Genomic DNA, 22,665 nt, shown 5'->3' on the forward strand with positions numbered 1-22,665 from the left:
TAGGCTGGGCTACACTGGTTGTCCTTATTTTCAGCAAAAGAACAATCTCCAAAACCAAAATGAACTTTTGAACCTGTACCCAGGGTTGGTTAAAAGCCTGGAGCTGTGTTGAAAATCTGACAGCCTAGATTGTGTGAGTCATGACTTTGAAAACCTGTTTAACACATAGAAAATGGGCTGAAGAGAAGGCAGAGCGTCCATGCTCCTGCATCTTTGGCTATAAATGAAAGAGGGTGTGCATAGTTCTTAGTCTAAGCTCAGGCTGAGATGCTGCCATGCTGCCCTCTTTGCAGGTGGTCTTGCATAACTTCACATCCAGCAAGCCAACCAAATACTCTCCCTCCAATTTACAGATGATCTCAGTGGAGGTGAAAAACATTTTTGAAGCTTGCACAAGGTCATGCTGTAACTCTGTCAAAAAATATCAAGGATTCTGTACTTGTTGACCTGAGTCTGAAGGCTAAGCTCTTTCAAGTGCTAAATCAAGTAGGTGTGAAATCATGAGTGCAATGAACTTCCTGTTACCTTTGATGAGCAATTCTCTCTCCAAACACCTCCAAACACCAGAAGTTCAGAGGGAACTTAAAAGTTGCTCAGTTTTGTGACGTCATGTACCCTTCAAAGGCCAAACAAAATGGATGTGAGGAAAATAGAGCTACTAGGAAAAACTCTTGTCTCCAGGATGTAATCAGTATTCAACTTGGCATGGGACCAATACACTACAGAAAACATATAGTGGTGGGAAATCTGAGCCAGAGAAGCAACAGAAGCACATAAGAGGACAGGAAAACGTCAAATATAAGGTACCACACTCTGTAGAGATTGTAGACTGTACCTTGTATGTTAAAAAAGGGTCATTATTGTGGCCTGGTAAAAGAATGCCTGCAAACGGCACGTAAGCATTTGCTTTCTCAAGTGCCTGAGAGCTCTGCCAGTGGCAGAGGTTCCCTTCTCCGCGCGGGCCGAGAACACATGGGTGTGCCCGGGGTGAGGCGTCTACCTGGTCACAGCTGTCCTCCTGAGATCGCCGCCGCTGGTGCCGCCCGGGGGCTCCGGGCGGGGCGGGCGCTAGGGTGGGGACCGCTTTTTTGGTAGAGCTGGGTGCCAGCACCGGGTGGGTGAAGGGCAGCAGCCGCCAGCCTCTCAGCTGCCCCGTCCCCAGCTCAACTTGCCCGAGGCGCTGGGCGGGCGGAGGTGCGGGCTGCGGGAGGGCGCGGCCGGCGGGCGCGCACACAATGGCCGTCCCGGGAGCCGCCCGCAGAGCCGCGCTGGGCGGGTCCCGCCGCCGCGGGCTCGCCGTGCCGTGCCGTGCCGTGCCGTGCCGTGCCGTGCCGTGCCGTGCCGTGCCGTGCCGGGCGGGGCGGGGCGGGGCGGGCGCACCTGGCCGAGGCGACCGGCGGCGGCGGGGCAGGGGCGGGAGGCCGCGGCGAGGGGCGGAGGGCGGCGCGGCGGGCGGGCCGCTCCTCATTGGCCGCGCGGCCACACGGCGAGCGCCTGCCTGCCGGCCGGGAGCGGCCGCGGCGCTGTGGCCGGTTCCCAGGGCGCGGAGCGGCGGCAGCCGCAGGAGCGGCGGGAGGGTGAGCTTACCCAGCGGGTGGCGCGGCGGCAGGCGGGAGCCGGTGCCGGTAGCCCCGGCCCGGCGGCGCCGGGGGCATCCCCTGCCTCACCCGGGGTCGGGTTGCGGAGATGTCCGGGGCGGGGGCGCTCCTGCGGCAGGCCCGGCGGCACGTCCCGGTTGACAGGGCAACGGAGCCACTGAGGAATGCGGCGGGCGGGCGGCTGGGCTCCGGTGGTCGCCACGGCAGCTGGGCGGCTGCCGCTGCCGGGGAAGGGGCGGGGGCGCGGGGCGCCGCTTTCTTCTCCCGACGCTCGGGTAGGGGCAGGGGAGGTGCCGTTCGGCCCACTAGTGCCGCTTCCTTCACGGGTGAGGAGAGCGGGGAGCGCCCCTGGCGCCGGGGGAGACCGCGGGCAGGGGCGTTCACCTCCGCGGTTCTCCGCAGGGCGCGCAGCCGAGCGCGGGGCGGCTCCGGAGCGCTGGTGATGAGGGCGCCGAACAGGGGCTGAAGCCGGCGGCGGGCGGCGACCATGACGGTGTTCCGGCAGGAGAACCTGGAGGAGCACTACGAGACGGGCGAGGACCTTGGCAGGTGGGTGCGGGCGGACGGAGCTGTGGCCGCTGAGCGCGGTGGGGCAAAGGGGCGAGGGCAGGCTCGTACCCGCCTTGCCTTTCCACCATGTCTGAGGTGCCCGAAGAGGGAAAAGGGAGTTTGGATTTGAAGTTACCGCGTCTTTGCCTTTTTAATACGGGTCTGATGAGATTTTTGGACAGAGACAGTTTCTAAGTGTTACCTACTCAGTTCGACGCCCTCCACGCTGCTGTGCGGCGCGTAAGGGCGAACCTGCTGCCGGCGGCGCAGCTGTGGCAGTGCGAGGCTCGCTGCTGTTCGCCGGGCGGGGAACTGGAAACGGGTTGGGCTTGAAGGAGAGAAGTTTTCATTGTTCGTAGTGTCAAGGGCTACGTTTGTATTGCGTATTGTATTTTTCTTTAAGAATGTGGTTTGATCTATCAATACTACGGTGTTAAAAATCACTGAGCATCGCTGTTGTAGCTGGAAGTCAGATTAAGGGATGTGAGCAGAGTGCTGCAGATGCAAAGCCGCTTACTTGAGCCTTGATTCTTGAATGCTATGTAGTTGTGAGCTCCTCCGAGCTCACACTGTTAGTCATGCCTTGTTCTTTCAGTGTTTTCTATGTTTGAAGGTTGTTGAAACACTGAATTGTGTTACATCAAAGTCCTTTTCAAGATCTTTCCCCATTCTTTAAGGAAGAATCCAATGGCATTCTGGCAAACCAGTATGGCAGAATCCTTTTCTAGCGTTCATCTATGTGATTTCAAAGCATAGGATCAGTGTTCAATTAACACAGGGCATTCAGTGTACATGGAGCAGATGCCCCCATATCTGCCTCTAATACCTTTCCAGTGAAGGGTCCAGTAACAGCAAATATTGTGAACAAGTTACTTGAATAGAGAGCAACTTAGAAATATTTCATGATTTCTTAAAAATATATAAAAATAAGGATAAACACAACCAAAAAAACCTAAAAACAACAACAAAAAACCAAACAAACAAACAAAAAACCACTCAAACAACAACTAACCTACCAAGAAGCCCACCACATTATTAAGAAAGTTAATTGCAATGTATTTCCAATAAAACTTCACCCCATTTATATACAGCTTTGTTGATGTGACTTTGAAGATAAATACGTACTTTTATTCCCTCATAGTGTTCTAGGTTGGCTTTTTCATACATCTAGAATAATATTCTGTGATAAACTGTGAAGTAGTATTAACTTGCTGGATAACTTGAGAGGAAGACGTTTTATGCTAAAGCGTAAGTTTGGATTTTGTGGTCTAAACAATTATTTTGGCATTTAAAATTTTTCTGTTTGATTTCTAGTTTTCTGACAAGGATGCACAGTGTTCCAAAATTCAGGTTTAGGTTTCTGAACTCTTAAAAATAAAACCATTGTTGTGCTTACAGGTACTGACAAATGATTGACCTTATGGAAGAAAATAAATGCACACATATATTGTGGGGGTTTTAGGGTTCTTCAGGGAGAAGATAATGTCAACATTCAAATTTAGAAGGTGTTAAGGTTTATGTAATTTCTCCTGTATTTTTTTTTTCAAGAGGAAGTATCAGTGCAATGTTTGGTCGCTAATACATATTTATGAAAAAGAACAATTGCCCTTAGGCCAATTACATAAGAAATGTTTAAATATGTGGAGGGTTTTTTTCAAATAAATGTTATTTGGAAGTCACAAGTTCCATAACACAGCAGTGGAGAACAGGCATTTTGTTTTTACAGTATGGGAAGTGCAAACACTGAAAATGTTAGGTAGTAAGAGAACAACCTAAACCACCAGAAAAAATTAGAGGGTTTCAAATTGGCAGAGTGTTAGGTAATAGTGTTCAGTTTAAAAATGGTATATTTATTTGATCATCTATCAACAGGGTACTACAGCACTGGGTGTTTTATCCATCTTAATACTGTAGAAGCTTGGCGTGCACTATAAACCTATAATATTTTATGAATTTTCAAGAATGTTAGAATCTACTCTAGTTTTCACTTCCAAAAGAGTAAATGAATCTAAGAACCTTGTCAATGTTGTCTACGTATGTTTTACCATTCCAGTGGATGGTAAAACACTGTGAAATGTTTGACAGAGCTTTTATTTCAAAAATGGTATATAGTTATTTTAAAGGGCAAAGCTTTCACTTCAGTATCATTTTAGGTAACCAGGATTATTCCAGTGTGAAATATTGGCATTAGACTGAGCAAACCTTAGGATAATTGTTGTACGGTTTATTCTAGTGGTGTTTTTAATTTCTTTTTGAACTTAAGTTTCTAGGGTTGCACAAAATACTGTTTTGTGAATCTGTCACTTTCCATTCCACATTTACCCATTAGGAGGTTTCTGACTGTTAGGTTTGCATATAAATGTAGTGACCCTGAGGCTCAACATTCAAAACACAGTGAATATTGAAACCACCTTTGACTTCAAAATTTCTTGTATTCATTTGGGAACCCAAATTATGAATCAATACTTCAACTAAGCAATGATGAAAGGTTCCATTTTGCAAAATCAACTGATTTTTCCCCCTTCCTTTGGAAGAATGCTTTTATTTCCACTTACTTAGCTGCAGGCATGAAGCAAAAAAGGTGAATAAATTAACAGGTGAGTTTTTATTGACAGAGTTGTGCTTGAATGACAGGATCCTTAAGTTCCTAGGCCAACCTGCCTTTTAAGAGAGCTCAGTGAATTTTAATTTTAATAATCTTGATTTTAATAATCTACACTGTTTTCCTTTGTAAATTATTTAAGTCTTTGTTACATTATAATACTTCTAACAGTAACTATAATAAAAAAATCATTTGAATAAGAAAGGTGTGTTGAAGAAAACAAATCGACTGTGTAAATTAAATTTTTGATAGAAAGTAATAAAGGGGGTTTAAATATTGTTTAGCATGAAACCTAGCATTGTTCAAAATTAGGAGAAGGGATGACGGTGTACCTGGGCTGAAAAAAAAAAGGCGTTCTCTGGTTTTCTGGTATTTTACCATGCTTTCACAGAAAACATAAAAAAACAATCATAGTCTTGTTACCAAAATGTTGGAGTTTTTCTTCTAGTGTTTAGTTAATTTTCATTTATGCCTGGGGACAAAAAGGAAAAATAAATTTGTGATTGTGAATACACAATCACAAATTTATTATACACAAAAATAAATTTGTGATTGTGAATACTGGTAGAATCACCCTTTTTTGTTTTTCTTGCCCATGTGTGATTTCTCCTGACAAGTTCATGGCTGTTCAGGTTGGTTTATCTTAAGCTTTTGTACCAATACAGTTGTGGGAGACTTATGGATCTAATGCTATCTTTGGAGCATATAAGAAAATTGCTCTTGATTAATGTATGGTGCTTTGCATACTTTTTTTTGTTTGCTTGTTTTCCATCTTACAAATGTGAAACTACATGCATTACTTGTTCATATGCAGGCTACCTACAGACGTGTTAAGTAATCATCTAAGCATGAAGTTTCAAGGGCTAGTAAACATTATCATGGAAGAACAACAAATTTGCTGAAAGCAATTTTGTCATTTTAGTTCTGTCTGCACTTGCAGGTGGTGTGACTGTGCATTTTAAATACCCTGCTGCAGTGCTTTTACTTCAGTCTGCCCAAAAGTCAGGAATTCAAGTTCAGCAGTATTAAAAACCTCACTATGGTGGGCAAGCAAGACCTTCAAAGCACACTGAACTTTTCAAGGTGTGATTTTACCTCCCGTGACTGGCCTTGCTTGAGAATTCATACAGTATTTTGAGAAATGTGGTGTTGTTTAAATAATTTTAGGGAGAGCTGTCCAAAACTGTGTTATAAATACATACTGTGTTTGTCTGTGTGAGTTCCTGATCATACAGACAACTCCTTCTTCCTTCACCCCCAACACCCACATTTGGTATTTTAGGTTGTTTTATTTTCCTTCAAGCTTTCATGTGCTATCTAAAAGAGATACAGAGTGTTAAGGTACAGTTTTGGAATTGAAGAATGGTATTTGCATTGCACTGTGGTTCACAGGGTTTTTAGATTCTCGTTGATTCAGAAGGTAGGAAGAGGTATCTAACAGCTGTTAATGTCAGGCTTGTTTGGACCTTTGGACTGAATTGGGAAACAATTGTAACATGTCAAAGGAAAGCTACACTGTATCTTGACAGTTTTGGAGACTGCTCCGGCTCTGGTAGCTCCCTAGGCAGAGATGCTAGGAGTAAAAAAGCAGCGACGTAACCCTATTTAATGTACCTAATGGCTTTATCAGTTGGGAGAGAAAAATGCCTAGTATAACATGCTGAAGATGTTGATAAGAGGGAACAGAGAGAAGTGCAAATATTTATTTACATTCTGTAAAATGTTCCTCTACCTTGCAGAGTTAAGTGAAAAAGGATTTTTTCCCCCTGGAAAATTATTTCCATTGTAAACAGGGAGTATGTAGGCTGAATATACAAAAATGCATATATATATAGATATGTGCATGAATGTCTGTGCTTTTGATTATTCAGATATTGGGCTTTGGTAGCACTGCTTTTTACAACTGATGGGACTACCTGTCATCTATCCAAACACTCTAACTGTAACTACATTGCACATCTGTATTGGGAGGAAAGTAAAAGCACTGAAAGAAACGCAAACAAACCAACTTGAATGGTGACCAGAATCTGGCATTTATGGCACTTTTCAGGCTTGACAGCCTAAGTTAATCTTGCCAACCAGCCCATGTATTAAAATTGCATCAGTATTGTCAAGCTCTGTTGTGAGATTTATAGGATGTGAAATGCATTTCAGGTGATATTTACTTTCAGAACTGTCACGTTTAAAACCCATGACAGCAATCTTTAATAATTTTATAGTGTGACATTTTTTCCTATGAATTATTAGAAAGTTATAGGAGGGAGGTGAACGAGCAATGTGAAAGATGGTTTCATAAGGCTAAAACTGTTGCATGTGAGCTACAAAATTCTTAACTGTGGTGTGTTGACATTTCCAGTTTCTCTTTCCTTGCATTTTCTTGCTATAAGCTCATGTCCATTGCTCCATTGTAAGGTATGTGTTAACCTTCTCCCTCAAGCAGCAGTAAAGTGGTTAAAATGATGAAGCAGGAGGTGCAGACCTCTGCGGTACCATTTCCTGTGTTTTTCATATGGGCATGGTCATAAATAAATACCGCAAGTGTATAATTCACTGTTTTTATAACTACTTTATTCAGATTTTAGTAGCACCTGATAATTAATTAAATTGAGTGGACTATATGAGTTTTTCAGGGGAAAGGACCTCAGAATGAACTCTGTAAATGTTGATGGCAAACCCCCTGTTTGACCAGGAAACTTGGTTGAGTGGTGCCTTTGTGTGCTCTTTTGTCTTTATTTGAAGAATTGAAGTTTGTATAATTAAAATTACATCAAGTAACTCTTTTTGTGCTGCTTGTGAACTATGTACATGTTTTATCAACCCTTGCAGAAGAAGTTGGTTGTTCCATGCTTGTCTTTAAGTCCTGGCTTTGGTGGTTGCATGGATACTGAAAAGGAAGTTTTCTTAACTGGAAAGCATGGTTGCAAAAATTATGCATCACAAGTCACTTTGCCTCCCAGACATGCCTCAAAATGTTTCCTTTTCACAAATGCACAATAACTTGCAAGCTGCTGATTGCACAGGCTGCAAGAGCTGTCACCATACAGTGCCACTGGTGACAGTAGCTGCCTTATAAAATGTGCTGAGAGGTTTGCTTCATGAAAAGCACAAGAAGTGGTGGTGAGTTTTTTGGGTATAATTTGGTCCTGCTTACTTTATTTGTCTCTCTGAGGAAGAATAATGACTGCTTTGTATGTCTTTTAAAATACAGTGTAATAAAACCTAGAGCTTGCTGATTATTCTGTGCTTTCAGTTTAAATGCACAAATCTTTGTAAATCTAAACTCATCAGGAAGCAGATAAAGATGCTTGTCTGATTTTACTTCTAGCCAGGCTCAGTGAGGCATGATCAGTATCAGAACAGGCATGTTAGGGGTATGCTGAAACTTCAATCTGACCTTCTAGCTTTCCAGATTAGTCCTTCTGTGTCTGTGGGGGTTTTGGGATGTTTGGTTTTTTCCTCCCCATTTTTTTCTCTTTACGGTTGTTTGAGTATGTCGGTTTCTCCGCTGGAATGACGTGTGCTGAACAAAAGTTGACCCCTTTAGCCTAAGAAGGGGAGGCTGACTCCACCATTTCATGAGAGCTTTGTTCAAAGCTCAGGCTGCAGTGTTGGTGGTTGAAAGGATCAGTATCTCTTTCCTCTGCTGTGTGTTTCTCTGTAGGTTGTTTTGTTTCTGATTTGGGTTTTTTTTTTTTACGCAGTGCTGCTGTCAAAAGGGAAAAATACCACACCCCATATCTAAATTATGGCAGGTGTATACTCTTAGATCAGCTGAAAGCACTGTGAAATCTCAGCCTGCATGGAGTTGTGATTGCCTCCATAAATCTGCTTCAAGTTAAATATGCAGGTAGGACAGAGATAAAGAGTCGCTTTACTACAAAGACAGAAGAGCATAAACTGACAAACAAGGAAGTTTAAGGTGGAAATTAGAACTGTGGGAGGTGCAGTAGTAATAGGAATAATCTTCATGAATGGTTGTTGCAGTTAGTCAGAGGTACTCAAAGCTGTACCAGTTTTGGGAGGAGATTGTATGTTTCTTGTGAGCCCTGCCTAATGTCCAGGTGTTTTTCTGTTTTTAAATGGCTTGGTTAGAAAACCTGTGCAATTTGTTGATACAATTTCATATTCTGAAGAAATTATGACAGTTAAATCAGTGGCTCAGCAGCTTGTTTCCTGGGTAGTAGTGGCTTTGTAGGAGCTCTGTCTCAAATAAAACTGGTGTTTCTCAAACTCTTCCCCTTGCAGGAGGATAGGTGACACAAAGGAGGATTATCCACTAAACCTGAACAGCATTCTTTCACTAGCCATGCAGAGCAATAGGTCATACTTGTCCCAGCCACAAACTCATTGTAGTTGGGTGAAGCTGAGAAAAGTGTAGACAAAGCCTAAAGATCATCAAGCCATTACTATTTTGTTGCTTGTATACCTTATGCAGTGAATTTTGGCATAAATGGAATTTTGCAGAACTGGATACAAAGGCCAGTGCCAAGGACTCTTCATGTAAGTGATGTTGCTAAACTCTGAAATCTTGTCTAGGAGGGGATACAGGAAAAGTCGAGCCTGCACATTTTGGTCAGTTGTCTGGTGATATTCCTGTTGGTTTTGGTGCAGTTAGGGGTAGGTATCACTCCATATCCTTGCAAACCTTGCTATCTCCTCCTTCACACGTTACTCGCAGGTCTTGTCCCTCTGTTTCGAAGAGATTGCTACTGTCCTCTTCTAAAGTGAAGAAGAGATGATAAGCTAAGGTGGCGAAGCTGAGAGATGAAGCTTCTTGAGAAAGAAGACTTAAGACTTCAGTACATTTAGCCTTGTACCACTATGCTTGGAGTGGTATGATACTATTAATACTCTGGAAAAATTAAAATGGTGAAACAAAGGAACTTTAGAAACTATATTTACATTTACAGTTTTCACAGATGGTTCTGCAGGCTGGAGTTGAAAGGCTTCTTGTCTTAAGGAAAATGACCTTTTGGGACCTGTTGAAATGAGACCAGTATGAACAGTGAATCTAAATTGTATCAAGATTGAGCTTGTAAAATTAAAAGAAAGAATTGCACGATACTTTTCTGGAAAAGAAGAAGCCTGATAAGGATACAGTCATTATTGTTATTTTGGATCAGTTTTAACACTCTTTCAAAGTTTTCAGGTATATTGTAGTCCTTGAGGATGTTGTTCTGTTGTAATAAAAATGTGGTATTATTGGCATGTTGGAGTTTTGTGGGTTTTTTGGTTGTGGCACAGATTGATGTTGGAGGGAATATCTTGTAATAGATATTCACCCAGTCCATGAATAACTCACATGGCTTACAGCAGTGCTGTAAAACACTTCACTGAGTAATCTGCATGGTAGTCTTCAGCCTTATTCTCTTGGTTTGAGAAGTTTCATTTCCTTCCCCTTACTCCCTCCTGTTTGTGCAAGCTGATGTGACAAACCATATCTGCTTCAAGAGGCAGTGGTGAGGAGGAAGCATTGTTGTGTGGCTGTCCCCGCCACACAGGTGCCTTGACCACCAGCAGCGGGGACCCGGGTGTGGCACTCAGCTACAGCAAGTCTTCCCCAATACCTTGTGCTTGCAGCTGCAAGTCTCTCTTTATTAGGCAGCTCAGATGGTCCTGCCTGTATTTAATAGAAAGAAAAATACCTTACTAGGTGGTCATGAACTTATGGGGATCCATAAGCTTTAGGCAAAGCTGGAGATTTCATAGTCAGTGTGAATTATAACTGTCTTTACATACTGATTGAAATTGTAGTTTGGGATTTTTTTTCTGAATTATGCAAGGAGTGAGGTTTTGGAAAGGATAAAAATTATTTGGGGCAATAGCATTTATCTGTGCACTTTTTACCTGGATAGGATGCTAAGAGCCTGTAACTGAAGGAGTGTACAGGAAGTACTGTATTTCCACTCTGTCTTTATTTGTGAGTAATTAATGGTATGCTTCTAAGTTTTCATGAGTTACTTGGAGTCCTGCTTTCTTCCTGGTATGTAAATTGGCTACTGGGCTCTTGTAAATTTCCTCAGGCTTCTCTCAAGTGTCAGTGTTCCAGCTTTGAGGCACTGGCCAGGTGTGCCTGAAGAAGTATGCACTTAGAGTACCTGCTTTCATGCCATGGAAACTGATAGCAGAGGGACATTTTCCCCAGATCAGAGTCTGTTGGACCTATAGTGTCCTGAAGTTGTTAACACTTAAAGGACAGAGAGAGGCTGTTCATTTTCTGGAAACTGGTGTCTTTTAACTGTCTTGTGCTTATAGAGAAGCAGTGTGGAGACTCTCTTCTCTCCTATTCTTTCTGTTTGCTGAAGTTTGTAGAGAAGAGAATTGAACTTCACTGCTGATATAGTATTTTGTAATCCTGAATTTCTAAAGGAGACTAAGAAAGCCAATTCATAAAGCTTCAAATCATGTGTATCCTTTGTGGTGTCTGTTATTTGCCATTATGCTTACTTTACCTAGCTATGTAGTTATAACTGAGTGCAGCTAACTTCTATCCTAACTGATAATGTTTATTTTGATATAGTTTACAATTAAGTTATTCTGCTAAGTTAAATCATTCTGCCAGGTTTAATGTGCAACAAGGTGTGGGGCTTTACCTCTTATGTTGGTTTTGCACAACCTGGTTTTGTAGTGGGGGATCACAGAAATGGCTCCTGTGAGAAGCTGCCAGAAGCTTCCACCGTGTCCAGTGGCTCTGATGGCTCTGCAGATGGACATGCTGCTGGCCAAAGACGGGCCAATTAGAACAGTTGGTAATGCCTTTGTGATAACATATTTAAGAAGAAAATCTAACCAAAGTGGGGCACAGATTTGGTGGGTTTTTTCCTCTACCCAGAGGAGGAAGTGAGAACATGTGAGTGAAACAACAGGGAGACACCAAGGTCAGTGCAGAAGGAGGGACAGGAGGTGCTCCAGACACCAGAGCTGAGATTCCTCTGTGGTGAGACCATGGTGAGGCAGCTGTGCCCCTGCAACCCGTGGGGATCCATGGGGGATGCAGAGGTCCTCCCACAGCCCGTGGGGATCCACGGCGGATGCAGAGGTCCTCCCACAGGCCCTGGGGATCCACGGCGGATGCAGAGATCCACCCCACAGCCCCTGGGGATCCACGGCAGATGCAGAGATCCACCCACAGCCCATGAGTGAGGTGCCCATTCCAGAGTGGGTGGATGTCTGGAGAAGGCTGTGATCCTGTGGGAGACCCAGTGGAGAGAGAGGGGCCTTTCTCCCAGGCTGGAGCAACCTGTCTTTGGAGGACTGCACCCTGTGGAAGAGTGACCCACACTGCAGCAGTTTTGAGAGGACTGTGTGCCTGTGGGAGGGACTCACACTGCAGCAGACTTGGCAGGACTGCTTCTTGTGAGAGTGGACCCACACTGGAGAAGTTCACAGTGAACTGTCTCCCTTGGGAGGCACCCTATGGTCTCACAGGGAAGGACTCCTCTCCTGGAGCAGTGGAATAAAATCTCAGTGATGAACAGACCAAAATCCCCATGCCCTGTCTCCCTGTGCTGTTGGTGTAAAGGAGGGAAGGGTTGGGGAGAAATGGTGTTTTAAGGGTTTGTTTTACTTCTCAATATTCTCCTCTGATTTTGTCGGTAATAAATTCACTTTATAGCTCAAAGTTGAGCTTGTTTTGCCCTTGGAGTGTTTTCTCATGCTTCTTATGTCAACTGATGAGGCCTTTGTTAATTTTTTTTCTCTCTTCTCTGCCCAGCTGTGGCAGGGGAAGTTGAGTAAGTGACTTTCATGTGTGCCTGGTGTTTGACCAGTGTCAAACCATGACACCCCTTTGTCCATAGGGGAAAATAATACTAGTTTGTGTCTTACTTGGGCTCTACAACTTTGAGGCCAAGAACTCAACACTGAATAACACCAACAAGGCTGGGAGTCTTATTGGATAAGAAAAAAAAGTATATTAAAGTCCTGAATGGTAACAAATTCTATCTTTCAATACCTCTCTTCTTGCTGACACGGACTCCTTTGTTGGGACACTTGGCTCCTGTTACCTTTAAGGAAGATGATGCAGATGTAATCCTAGGGATCTATTTCAGCTTCTCTCCTTCAGCTTTCTCTTTCTTTTAGGGATTTAGATTTGTTTGCTTTGCATTTGTGTGTATTTATTTTTGTTTTGTTGTGGTTTTTATTCCTTGCAAACTCAGACTTCAAACATTTTGGTATGGGAGTGTTGACTTTGTTGGTGTATTATCTGTCTGGCAATATTTTATCTCCATGAGCAGGGCCATCTGCATAGAATTGCCATTGATTCCCTGGGAAAGGAAAGCACGTCAGGGAATGGCTCAGTTCCTTATGTCTCCTCTTTTCTCATGGCTTTTTATTTGAAAGGGCCTTCTGATACTATTTACTTCACATTCTTGCCTGAAAGGAGGATATCTCTTTTCCTGGTTTTGTTGCCAGTTCTAACATTAGCTGAAGAACAAACCATTCCAGATTCTATCTTGCAAAGCTGGGCTACTTCTGCTGCCTCTTTTGTTCCTCTAGAAAGAAACCTTTACATTACTGTTCCTCCTAAGGGTGTGTTAGTTCCTGGTCAGTACTGCTCTGTCTGCCTGCGAGCCCACCGGGGCTGGGTAAGCCAGCCTAGCAGAGGGGTCAGAGAATGGAATGGTTCTGTTCTTCACCCAGAGTGCACCATTATCCTGTGTTAGCACCAGCACCATCGTGAGCGCAGCCTGGGAGCAGGAGGGGATTACAGATGGAGCTCCCTGAACTGGGTCAACACAGGCATACCAGACAAGGATCAGTGCCAGCTTCCAGCACAGCATAGGAATGCAGGGCTGTGGGATGGGGAAGCCTCTGTCTGTGACAGGTACTCGCTCAGCCTACTAAACCACACTGAGAAATCTGCCCTGAGTGTGCTCTGCCTCAGTGCTGTGCAGGTCTGGCCAGCTAAGACCGTGTGGAAGAGCTGCTCTGAACTGGGGAGCAAACCTGACTGTGATCAACCCTGGGACAATAGGATTGGTGACAGCACAGTCTGAGTATGTTTTCCTGTGGCAGCAGCCATAGGGTAGCCAGACAAGCCCTACTTTGCACAATGGTCAAAGGGGACAACTTGGAATCTATCTATCTATCTGTCTTCTGTATGTATATATTTTAGATGTTCTGAATTCTGAAGTGCCCAAGCTTGTCTGCAAGAGTGAATAGCTGTGAGTAAAAGCTGAAGATGTGGGGAAGCAGACAATTACTTGTCTGTAAATAGTAGTAGCTCATAAAACCATAATGTATATGGAAGTTACAAAGGCACTTAGCATGAGAGCAGAACAAACATTTGATGTGTTTTAATATTCAGACCAGCCTCCTGGTTTGATTTTGGTGATGCTAAAGACTGTTGTTGCTGCTATTTCATAACCAGTGTTTTTCTGAGCTAGTGATAACTGAGCTGTTATGATCAGTTCCAAGTCAGACTCATGTCATGTGTGTCTTTAAACATTTAGCTAGATTAACTTCTGATTTAATGTTAATTGCTAAGTTGGTTTACAAATTTCATGAAAAGTCCAAAAGAAATGGAAAATGAATAACAGTAGAAACATTAAGACTCTACTTTAGTACTTGCAAGGTATATTATGTTCTCTATTTATATGGCAATGCTTAGACACTCAAAGTAGCTGTATGTGTATATGTACTTTTTAATACCATAAATGGCAGTTGCTTGAGAATCTATGTCTGTTTTTGTGTAACCTCTCTTTTTTTCTGGTTGGTTGGGGGTTTTTTGGCATTTTCCTGTATGTTATAGATATAGTTATTATTTCAACTGCTTACAAGTGTGACTACTCCACTTGTCAAAGTATAAGATGATTTCTGGAAAGGCTTTAGCAGATGTGCATGTATGCAGACCAAATGGGTTTCTACAAGCTCCAACCCAGGCATCATTAATAGGAAATGGCTGGCATACAGTTGCCTTGCAAGTTTTACAGCCATACACATTCCTCCAGCTTATTCATTAAATACCACAACATTTTGATCTGGACTTCACATCGGTATTTTAAACTCCTTTGTCTATGAGTAGACTTTGGTTAGAAGTATTTTCTCTAGTAGCACCTAGTTCTACACATTCTGTAGTTTCATAAATACTTAAGTATTTTGTTAAGGCATTTGAGGCATAAGAACATCTCACATTTTCACTTTGTTTTGTTTTTACATCCCCAAGTTTTACCCAAAATCATACATGTGTTTAGTCTGAGTTTACCCTCGTACTGGTTGGGTTCATTTTATATTTGTCACATCACCAGTTTCAGTGACTTATTATTATTCCCACTGTAGCTGCAAAGGAGCAGCTCCAAATTCCTCTGGAACAGGTCAGTATTTTTGCCTTTCAGCAATGCACATGTCAAAGATTAGCGACTCAGAAGTGTCCCTTGAGAGACAAACACAGAATACCTAGACCTGTTCAATCTAACACTACTTTTTTTTTTTTTCTGAAAGTAAGAGACAGTGTGGGTGTGAAAGGGTGGTGTAGCACTGCTTTTGTCTGTATACTAGAAAGCTAAGAGCTCTTGAGCTTTGCAGTATTGCTAAGTCTCATGTTAAAAAGAAAAAAAAAAATTAAAAATTGAACATAATGCAGAGAAGACTATATAAATAACTCTCAGCTTCTCTGTCTGTATAATACCTCTGCATTTATGTCACATTGAACTATATTAGATGAAACTTTAAAGTGAAATGTAATCCTATGGTACAATGAATTCTCAGTAAGGAACCAAGAAAAATGTTTATCTCCTGAGCAGTGAAATGTTCTACTGCACCTGAAGTATGGAAGTTACAGCCTTTAGATATTGTGTTTTTGCTTGCAAAGGAGTAGCTAACAGCTGCACCCCACCCCCCACACTGGACAGCATATAAGTAATGTCTGACCATTACCCAGTCTATTGTATGAAGTTTCAGCAACGTTGATAACTTGCACTTCTTGTCTTGTCTACTGGCACAGTGACAAGTATGCATGTTTGGTGTTACCCAGACTGTAAAAGTGAGTGCTGGATTGATATTATGAAACTGGAGACAGAGCTGAACTGTTTATTATACATACAGGAAGGAGGGCAGGTTTTTGTTTCTGCCTGTCTAGCGTTTGCCTCTCACCCATCTATTCAACGGTAGAAAGCACTAAAAAAAAGCAGGAAAGAGAATTTAATCTTTGACTACTTTCAGAAGAATATTTCAGTCAATTTCCTACAGCCATGTGTAAAGCTGTTAGTGTGTCTCTGTTTTGTATCTGCAGTAATCATGGGTTTCCAGGAGAACAGAATCATCAAACCTTTAGTAATGCTTCCAGCTTTTTCAGTGTGCCTTTTCTTCTGAACATCTGCTGCCAGCATAGACCCAGAGTACTTTACTCATTCAAATTTGCATTCCAAAACCCAAATGTGTATATAAGAAAAAGAATCTGACATCAGAATTCCTGCTTATGCAAAATAATCTGGGTTGGGTGGTTTTTTTAAGGGATTTTACCCTCTGTAAAAGCATGTAATATCCCTTTGTTCTGGTTAAAAGTAACAAAAATCTACTTATTTGCCTGACTACTAAGCCACATCAATCCATTGACAAAAGTGTAATTTAGAATGAACAAGACAGTACTGGTGAGCACATTGATGTGAAGAAGTTCCTTTTTTGTTTCTGTGTACAGCTTGTAACTTGGAACACTTTTTCTATTTGTACACAGATGCCAGTTTTTCTGTGCCAAGAATGTTCTTTTCATACACTACAGAGTTCTAGCAACAGTGCAACTCCTTTTTCTGGCAAGGGCTTTGTATGTGCTTGAGAGTTAAATCCTTCTTCTTCTTTTCTGCTTCATCTCCCCCACATGCTTTCATTTCTTGACCTTCAGTTGCACTAAACTAATTTTCAAGAGCACAGTTTGACCTAATTGCTTAGCAGAGTATGACGTATGACCATGGAGAAACCCATATATTGTCTGATAACCCTGTGGTAATAAATTCTTTAAAGTCCTGTGCTCCTTTGAAAGAAGACCACATTGATTGCAGGGAGAGCTGTGTGCTGGTACTGCCAGTAGGGGATTTAGCAGCTGCAAGTTCTTTCTTTTTCTTTCATAGTCTGAAATACCTTTATCATGCATCTTTTCTTCTGGAAAAACTCTATCCTTCATGCTGCAGAACTCTTCAGAAAGACAAACTCTTGAATCTGTGCCTGTGTTTCTACAAAGAACAGTTTGTTCTTTATAAGGCTTATGTGCAGGTATAATGTAAATTTGAAATGCTCTCATGATTTGGAAGCAGGTAACTAATAAGAAACCAGAAATCAAAGTAGAACAAGAGATGTAATTACAGCTATTAACCCCCATGTTCTGAAAAGGTTCAAAGCATGGCAGTAAGCAAATGTAGGAGGAAGAGAGGGATGATGAATGCCTTATGTCAGCTGTGCCTTCCTTAGCTGCATCTTGCTGCAAACCTTGTGTCTTTTCAATACTGGTGGTACTTTCTGTCTACCTCATGTGGGCCATCTCTAAAAAATCTTGAAGATGTATGCCACTGCAGAGTGAAGCTTTCATCTGTTGAAACTTGTGTTACCTGCCCTTGTTCCCTGTGTTGAAGAATGTGGGGACACACTGTGACAGGGGTATACTGTGAAGAGTCTCTTAATGCACTTCTGGTTTAAGCTGTGTGTAATGGTAACATAAATGAGAGAGTCAAGTGAAGGAATGTTTTCTCTGCCTCCTTTGTAAGGCAGATGGAAATTACTTTCAAGTTCCTTGTGTATGTCTATCTGTACTAAAACAAGCCACAAATTAAGTGGAGGCACAGGACTTTTTCAAGCTTATGGAGTAGCCTAGTGACAGGAAAATTCACTTGCTAAAATAAGACCTTCACTGTCAAGTAGGAAGTGCTTTAGGATTATTGAAGTTGATTATGTGCAAAGTATGGTTCAAGGAAGAACGTCATTGTTTCCTAACTGCTGTTGGATTCATTTGCTAAATAAAATAATTGTGAGATACTAATTTTTATCTTTTCTTGGAGGATTGACTTTGCCTTAGTAGGAGATTCATTGTGTGAGTTGTGCAGAATTAAAAGCAGGAGCTTTGAATTGTGTTGAATCGTATTTGACCTGTAGCACTTAGTAGTATCCTTTATGGTATCATCATAATTGCTTTTTGCAGGGAAACAGAAAGCTGAGGTGGGAGAGCTCTTCTGACTGTTGCTTTCATTTGAAAACTAGTAAGCAAACTATAATTTTTATTTTGGTTTATGTGCTCCAGTATTAGACAGTCTTGCTGTCTTTTTTGTAACTTTTTTTTAAAAAGTTAGGGACAATAAGGTGATGCACTTCAAGTGTCATATGTGTACTGCATGCTGTGTGTTGTCATGGATGTCTTTTCAAATTAATATTATTAATTTTATACAATTCTATTGGTCTGTAATTTACGTCATAAAGTTTACAGTCCATGGCCCCTGGGCATACAATGTTAAGTACTCTTGTAGCAAGTCTTCTAGAAGCAATGAGAGGTAAAGGCAAGTGGGAATGTATTTGTGAGGGACATGACTCCTGTTTTTTCTTAAAAATAGAAGTGGAGGGGAAGAGGACTGTTTGTAGAGACAAGCAGGATATGTGGTAGTTGTGTTCTTGTTTTGGTTTTTCTTCCATTTTTACCACACATGTAGATTGTACAGTTATTGGCATGTTTTGGGAGGTCTTGTGTTTAGTCAGCTGCACAAAATTGCTTAATAATGAGGTTCTGTTCCTTCTTAATTCTCTGTTCATTTGAAAGGACTATGAATTTTTAAACTACTTTTAAGATGTTTCTTTTAAACACAACTTTATTCTATCTGCTAAGTAGTATCTCTAATACTGTTTATGGCTGATGGTTTTTCATACATTCTCAAGAATGACAAGTAGCTAACAAAGAAAAAGAAGGATTTTTTGAAACAGAGTTGAAACACTAGAAAAAGCAAGATAACAGTGTGATATCTATTGAACTGAAAATTGAATCCACTCTAGCAAAAGGGATGAGCTTTATGGATATGGTTTACTATCACCTTGTTGGCTGTTATAAAATGTGAATGAGAGTGTTTGGGTTGCAAGTACCTGCATGGAGGTAGTTATTGCACATTTCTCAGATACACAATGTGGCCTTATGCTGGCAGCAGAGCAGGTTTACTCTAGTTTTACTATGGGTATTTATAATGGTTTATCCTTGTGTAGTGTGGAACAAGGGGCTTCTTTAATAAAAGCCAAGAACTGCAAGTTTCAGGTGTGCTGCCTGGAATGCTAGTCTTCACTTTATCTTTTCAGTAGATTCCCTGAATTTCAAGATGGCACAGGGGAAAAACTGGTTAATCTTTGTAAAGCTCAGACTAGTTGTTAGGCACATTTGATAGCTTATTTGTGTGTGTAGCTTTTTAAAAATCAATTGTGTTCTACCCATTGTTCTACTTTCTCTTTCTTCCTCCTTGTATTAAGGTTCTGTTGTTTCTGTATACCATCAGAAGCAATACATCACTGCCTTCTGGTCTGCCTTGAATGTTATCTTTGCTTACATTTGCTTTTTGCCCTCTGCACTTTGGCAGCTATTCAATCTCAACATGATATTCACTTCCTGCTGCCTGTTGGATATTTTCTTTGACTTTATCTCCAAGTGTCAAAATGCACCATGCTGTCCTTAATCACTCAATAAACAGACAGGAGCTGAGATTTTCCAGGATGTTGAAAGGTTGAAAACATCTTCATGAAAGCATCTCCTTTGCCTCTGCTGTGCTTTTTATTTTCTCCATCAGAAAACTGACTTGTGGAGTAACAAACTCACCTTGGTACAGCACAATGAATTCCTGTCAGTTGAGTTTTGTGGTTGCTTTTTTCTTAAAGTTGATATAGCTGTTTTAACCAAAAGTTATTGGAATATTTAAAAAAAAAAAATCCAAACCACCCCCCCAACCTCTCAGCTTAAAAATCAGTCACAATAGTGAAGCTGGGATCATTATCATCAGAAAATATAGTGAAATCTTATGTGTATTAATTTTAAAATTGCTAATATTTATCTTGGTTATTCATAAGTAACTGATGAAAATTTCAATTCTCTATAGACATCTAAAATTTTCATTCTGAAAATTGGACAGAAACTGTTGTTGTACAGGGTAGGAAGAAGTTGAGAAAAGAATTAGTGTAAATATCTTAACATTTTTCAGATTCATCTGCATTTTATATTTTTGCATGCTTTTGAGAGGTCTCTAACGGGCAATTTACAGACTTTTCTTTGCCATTTGTAGCTGCATGGTTTTTAAGCAGTGCAGCTTTAGGTGTTTGAGATGAGCGTTCCATTATGGTTTTGGCTAGAGGAGGTTATTCTGAATCTGACTGAGGAACTATTTCAGAGACAGAGCTATAAAGTGGCCTTTTGATCTAATCATAATGGAGCAACTGTTGAATTAATCATTTATTTTCTTTGGAGACAGCAAAGTTGGTCCTGATACAACATCACTATTGTCTGTGCAAGCCTTCCTGATCAAGTTCCCAAGCATTTTTAAGCTGCACATCAGTACTCTTCTGGGATGAGAAGATGACATAGAAAAGGAGTATCTTTATTGTATTATACATTTCTTATGGATTTCAAGTTACAGGGACAGTTGTGCAGTTTGACTATTCTGCTCACTTGAAAAGGGCATCACAACCATTGCAAGGTGGCCGCTTAGCTTGTTTTCTGTGGAATTTGGGTATAACTTGTCAACAATGAAATCTGATGAAAATATTTAGAGTTGACTTTGTACTTTTTAAAGTAGATGGTTTGGTGCTACTGCTGTAAAGTTAGCATAACAAAGTGTAATGTTTTCAGTTCTGTCCTCTCAGCTTCACAGTTAGGGAGAAAATCACCTGCAGGGAAGATTTTCTGACCTATTTTACATATTCTGTCAGTCTTAATTTAAAACCATGAGCTTATATTTGATTTTACATGGTCCATCTCTGTAACTGTCATCTATAAAAAATTAGATTTGATGTTTCCGTAGTATTATCCCAAATGTACTGATCTAGCTATAATTAATTTCAGTTTTGTTTCTTAACCTAAGAGTTATTAATTTTCTGTGTTTGGAAGAAACTGAGCAGCCTGGCTGTAGTGACCATGCACTGGTGGAATTTGGAGTCCTGAGGGATATGGGTCAGGTAAGTAGTAAAGTTAGAGTCCTGAACTTTAGGAAAGCAGACTTCCAGCTCTTCAGAGAGATAGTCAGTGGGCTCTCCTGGGAGACTGCCCACAGGAGCAAGGGAGTGGAACAGAGCTGGCAAATCTCTGAGGAGGTCTTCCATAGAGCAGAAGGGCTGGCAATCCCCAGGAACAAGAAATCAGGCTGGGAAGGCAAGAGATGCACATGGCTGAGTAGGGAACTGCTTGTGAAACTAAAGGGAATGAATCAAATGCAGCAGCAGTGGAAACAAGGACAGATGAGCTGGAAGGGCATAGAAATGAAGTTCAGTTGTGTAGAGATGGGGTGAGAAAGGCCAAGGTGTAATGTCCCTGATAAACAATGCTGGCAAACTGGTAAGAAAGGATGAGGAGAAGGTACTGAGGTACTTCACAATTTTTTTTGCCTTAATCTTCAGTGGCAGCCTTTCTTTCCCACACTTCTTGAGTGTGTGGACAGCAGGATGGGGACTGAGGGAACAAAGTTGCTCCCACTATAAATAAAGATCTGGTTCAGGGCCACCTGAAGAACTTAAACATACATAAATCCGTGGGACCTGATGAGATGCATCCCAGAGTCCTGAGGGAATTGGCTAATGTAGTTGGAAAGCCACTCTTCATGATATTTGAAAAGTCATGGCAGTTAGGGGAAATGGAAAAGGGGAGGCATAGTACTCATCTTTAAAAAGGGTAGAAAATAGGAACCTGAGAACTACTGACCTATCAGCATTGTCTCTGTGCCTGGAAATATCATGGAACAGATCCTCCTGAAAGCTATGCTAAGCACATGGGGCACAGGAAAGTAACTCAAGCCACTATGGCTTCAGCCAGGGCAAGGTCTGCCTGACCAACCTAGTGGCCTTCTGTGATGGAGTCTGCATCAGTGGACAAGAGAAGGGCTACAGATATACTTTATCTGGACTTCTGTAAAGCCTTTCCCAGTCCCCCACAACATCCTTCTCTCTAAACTGGAAAGAAATTGATAAAGAACCGGTTGGCGGTACTTATCCAGAAGGTTGTGGTCAATGGACAGAGTCCCAATGGACATCAGTGACAAGCGGTGTCCCCTGGGGTCCATACTGGGACCACTGTTATTTAATATCCTTATTAATGACACAAAGGGATCAAGAGCACCCTCAGGATATTTGCAGATGACACCAAGCTGAATGGTGCTGTTGACACACCTGAAGGACAGGATGCCATCCAGAGGGACAAGCGCAAGAACTGGGCCTGTGGGACTCTCATGAGGTTTAACAAGACCAAGACCAAGGTGCTGGACCTGGGTTGGGGCCAGTACCCCCAGTACCAGCACAGGCTGGGGATGAAGAGATCAAGAGTAGCCCTGGGGAAAAGGACTTGGGAGTGCTGGTGGGTGAGAGGCTGGACATGACCCAGCCATGGGCACTCCCAGCCCAGAAAGCCAAACATGTCCTGGGCTGCATCCAGAGCACTGTGGGCAGCAGGGGAGGGAGGGGACTCTGCCCCTCTGCTCTGCTCTGGTAAGACCCCAGCTGGAACCCTGCATCCAGCTCTGGGCTCCAGGGACAGGAAGTACACATCAGTCTGTTGGAGTGATCCAGAGCAGGGAGGAAACACTGAGCTAATTGGATTTATTCAGCCTGGAGAAGGTTTTGCAGTGACATAATCTCAGTCTCTGTACCTGAAGGGAGCCTACAAGAAAGATGGAGACAGAGTTTTTACAAGAGCATGTAGTGACAGGACAAGAGAGAATGGCTTCAAACTGAAAGAGAGTGAGTTTAGATTAGATACTAGGCAAA

At 42.1% G+C, this 22,665-nt stretch overlaps 1 protein-coding gene across 1 annotated transcript in view; it reads left to right on the top strand.

Annotated features, from left to right (window-relative positions):
* The first annotated feature begins 1,457 nt into the window (after positions 1-1,457).
* DAPK1 (death associated protein kinase 1) overlaps positions 1,458-22,665 on the top strand; it is an 81,643-nt gene continuing 60,435 nt past the window's right edge. Inside the window, exons 1-2 of the mRNA XM_066339467.1 lie at positions 1,458-1,577; positions 2,001-2,147. Of these exons, the coding sequence (XP_066195564.1) occupies positions 2,086-2,147 (62 nt within the window). The 5' untranslated portion in view covers positions 1,458-1,577; positions 2,001-2,085. The remainder of the gene's footprint in view (positions 1,578-2,000; positions 2,148-22,665) is intronic.

This window comes from Sylvia atricapilla, chromosome Z, assembly GCF_009819655.1.
Source record: "Sylvia atricapilla isolate bSylAtr1 chromosome Z, bSylAtr1.pri, whole genome shotgun sequence".
Classification (NCBI taxonomy): Eukaryota; Metazoa; Chordata; class Aves; order Passeriformes; family Sylviidae; genus Sylvia; species Sylvia atricapilla.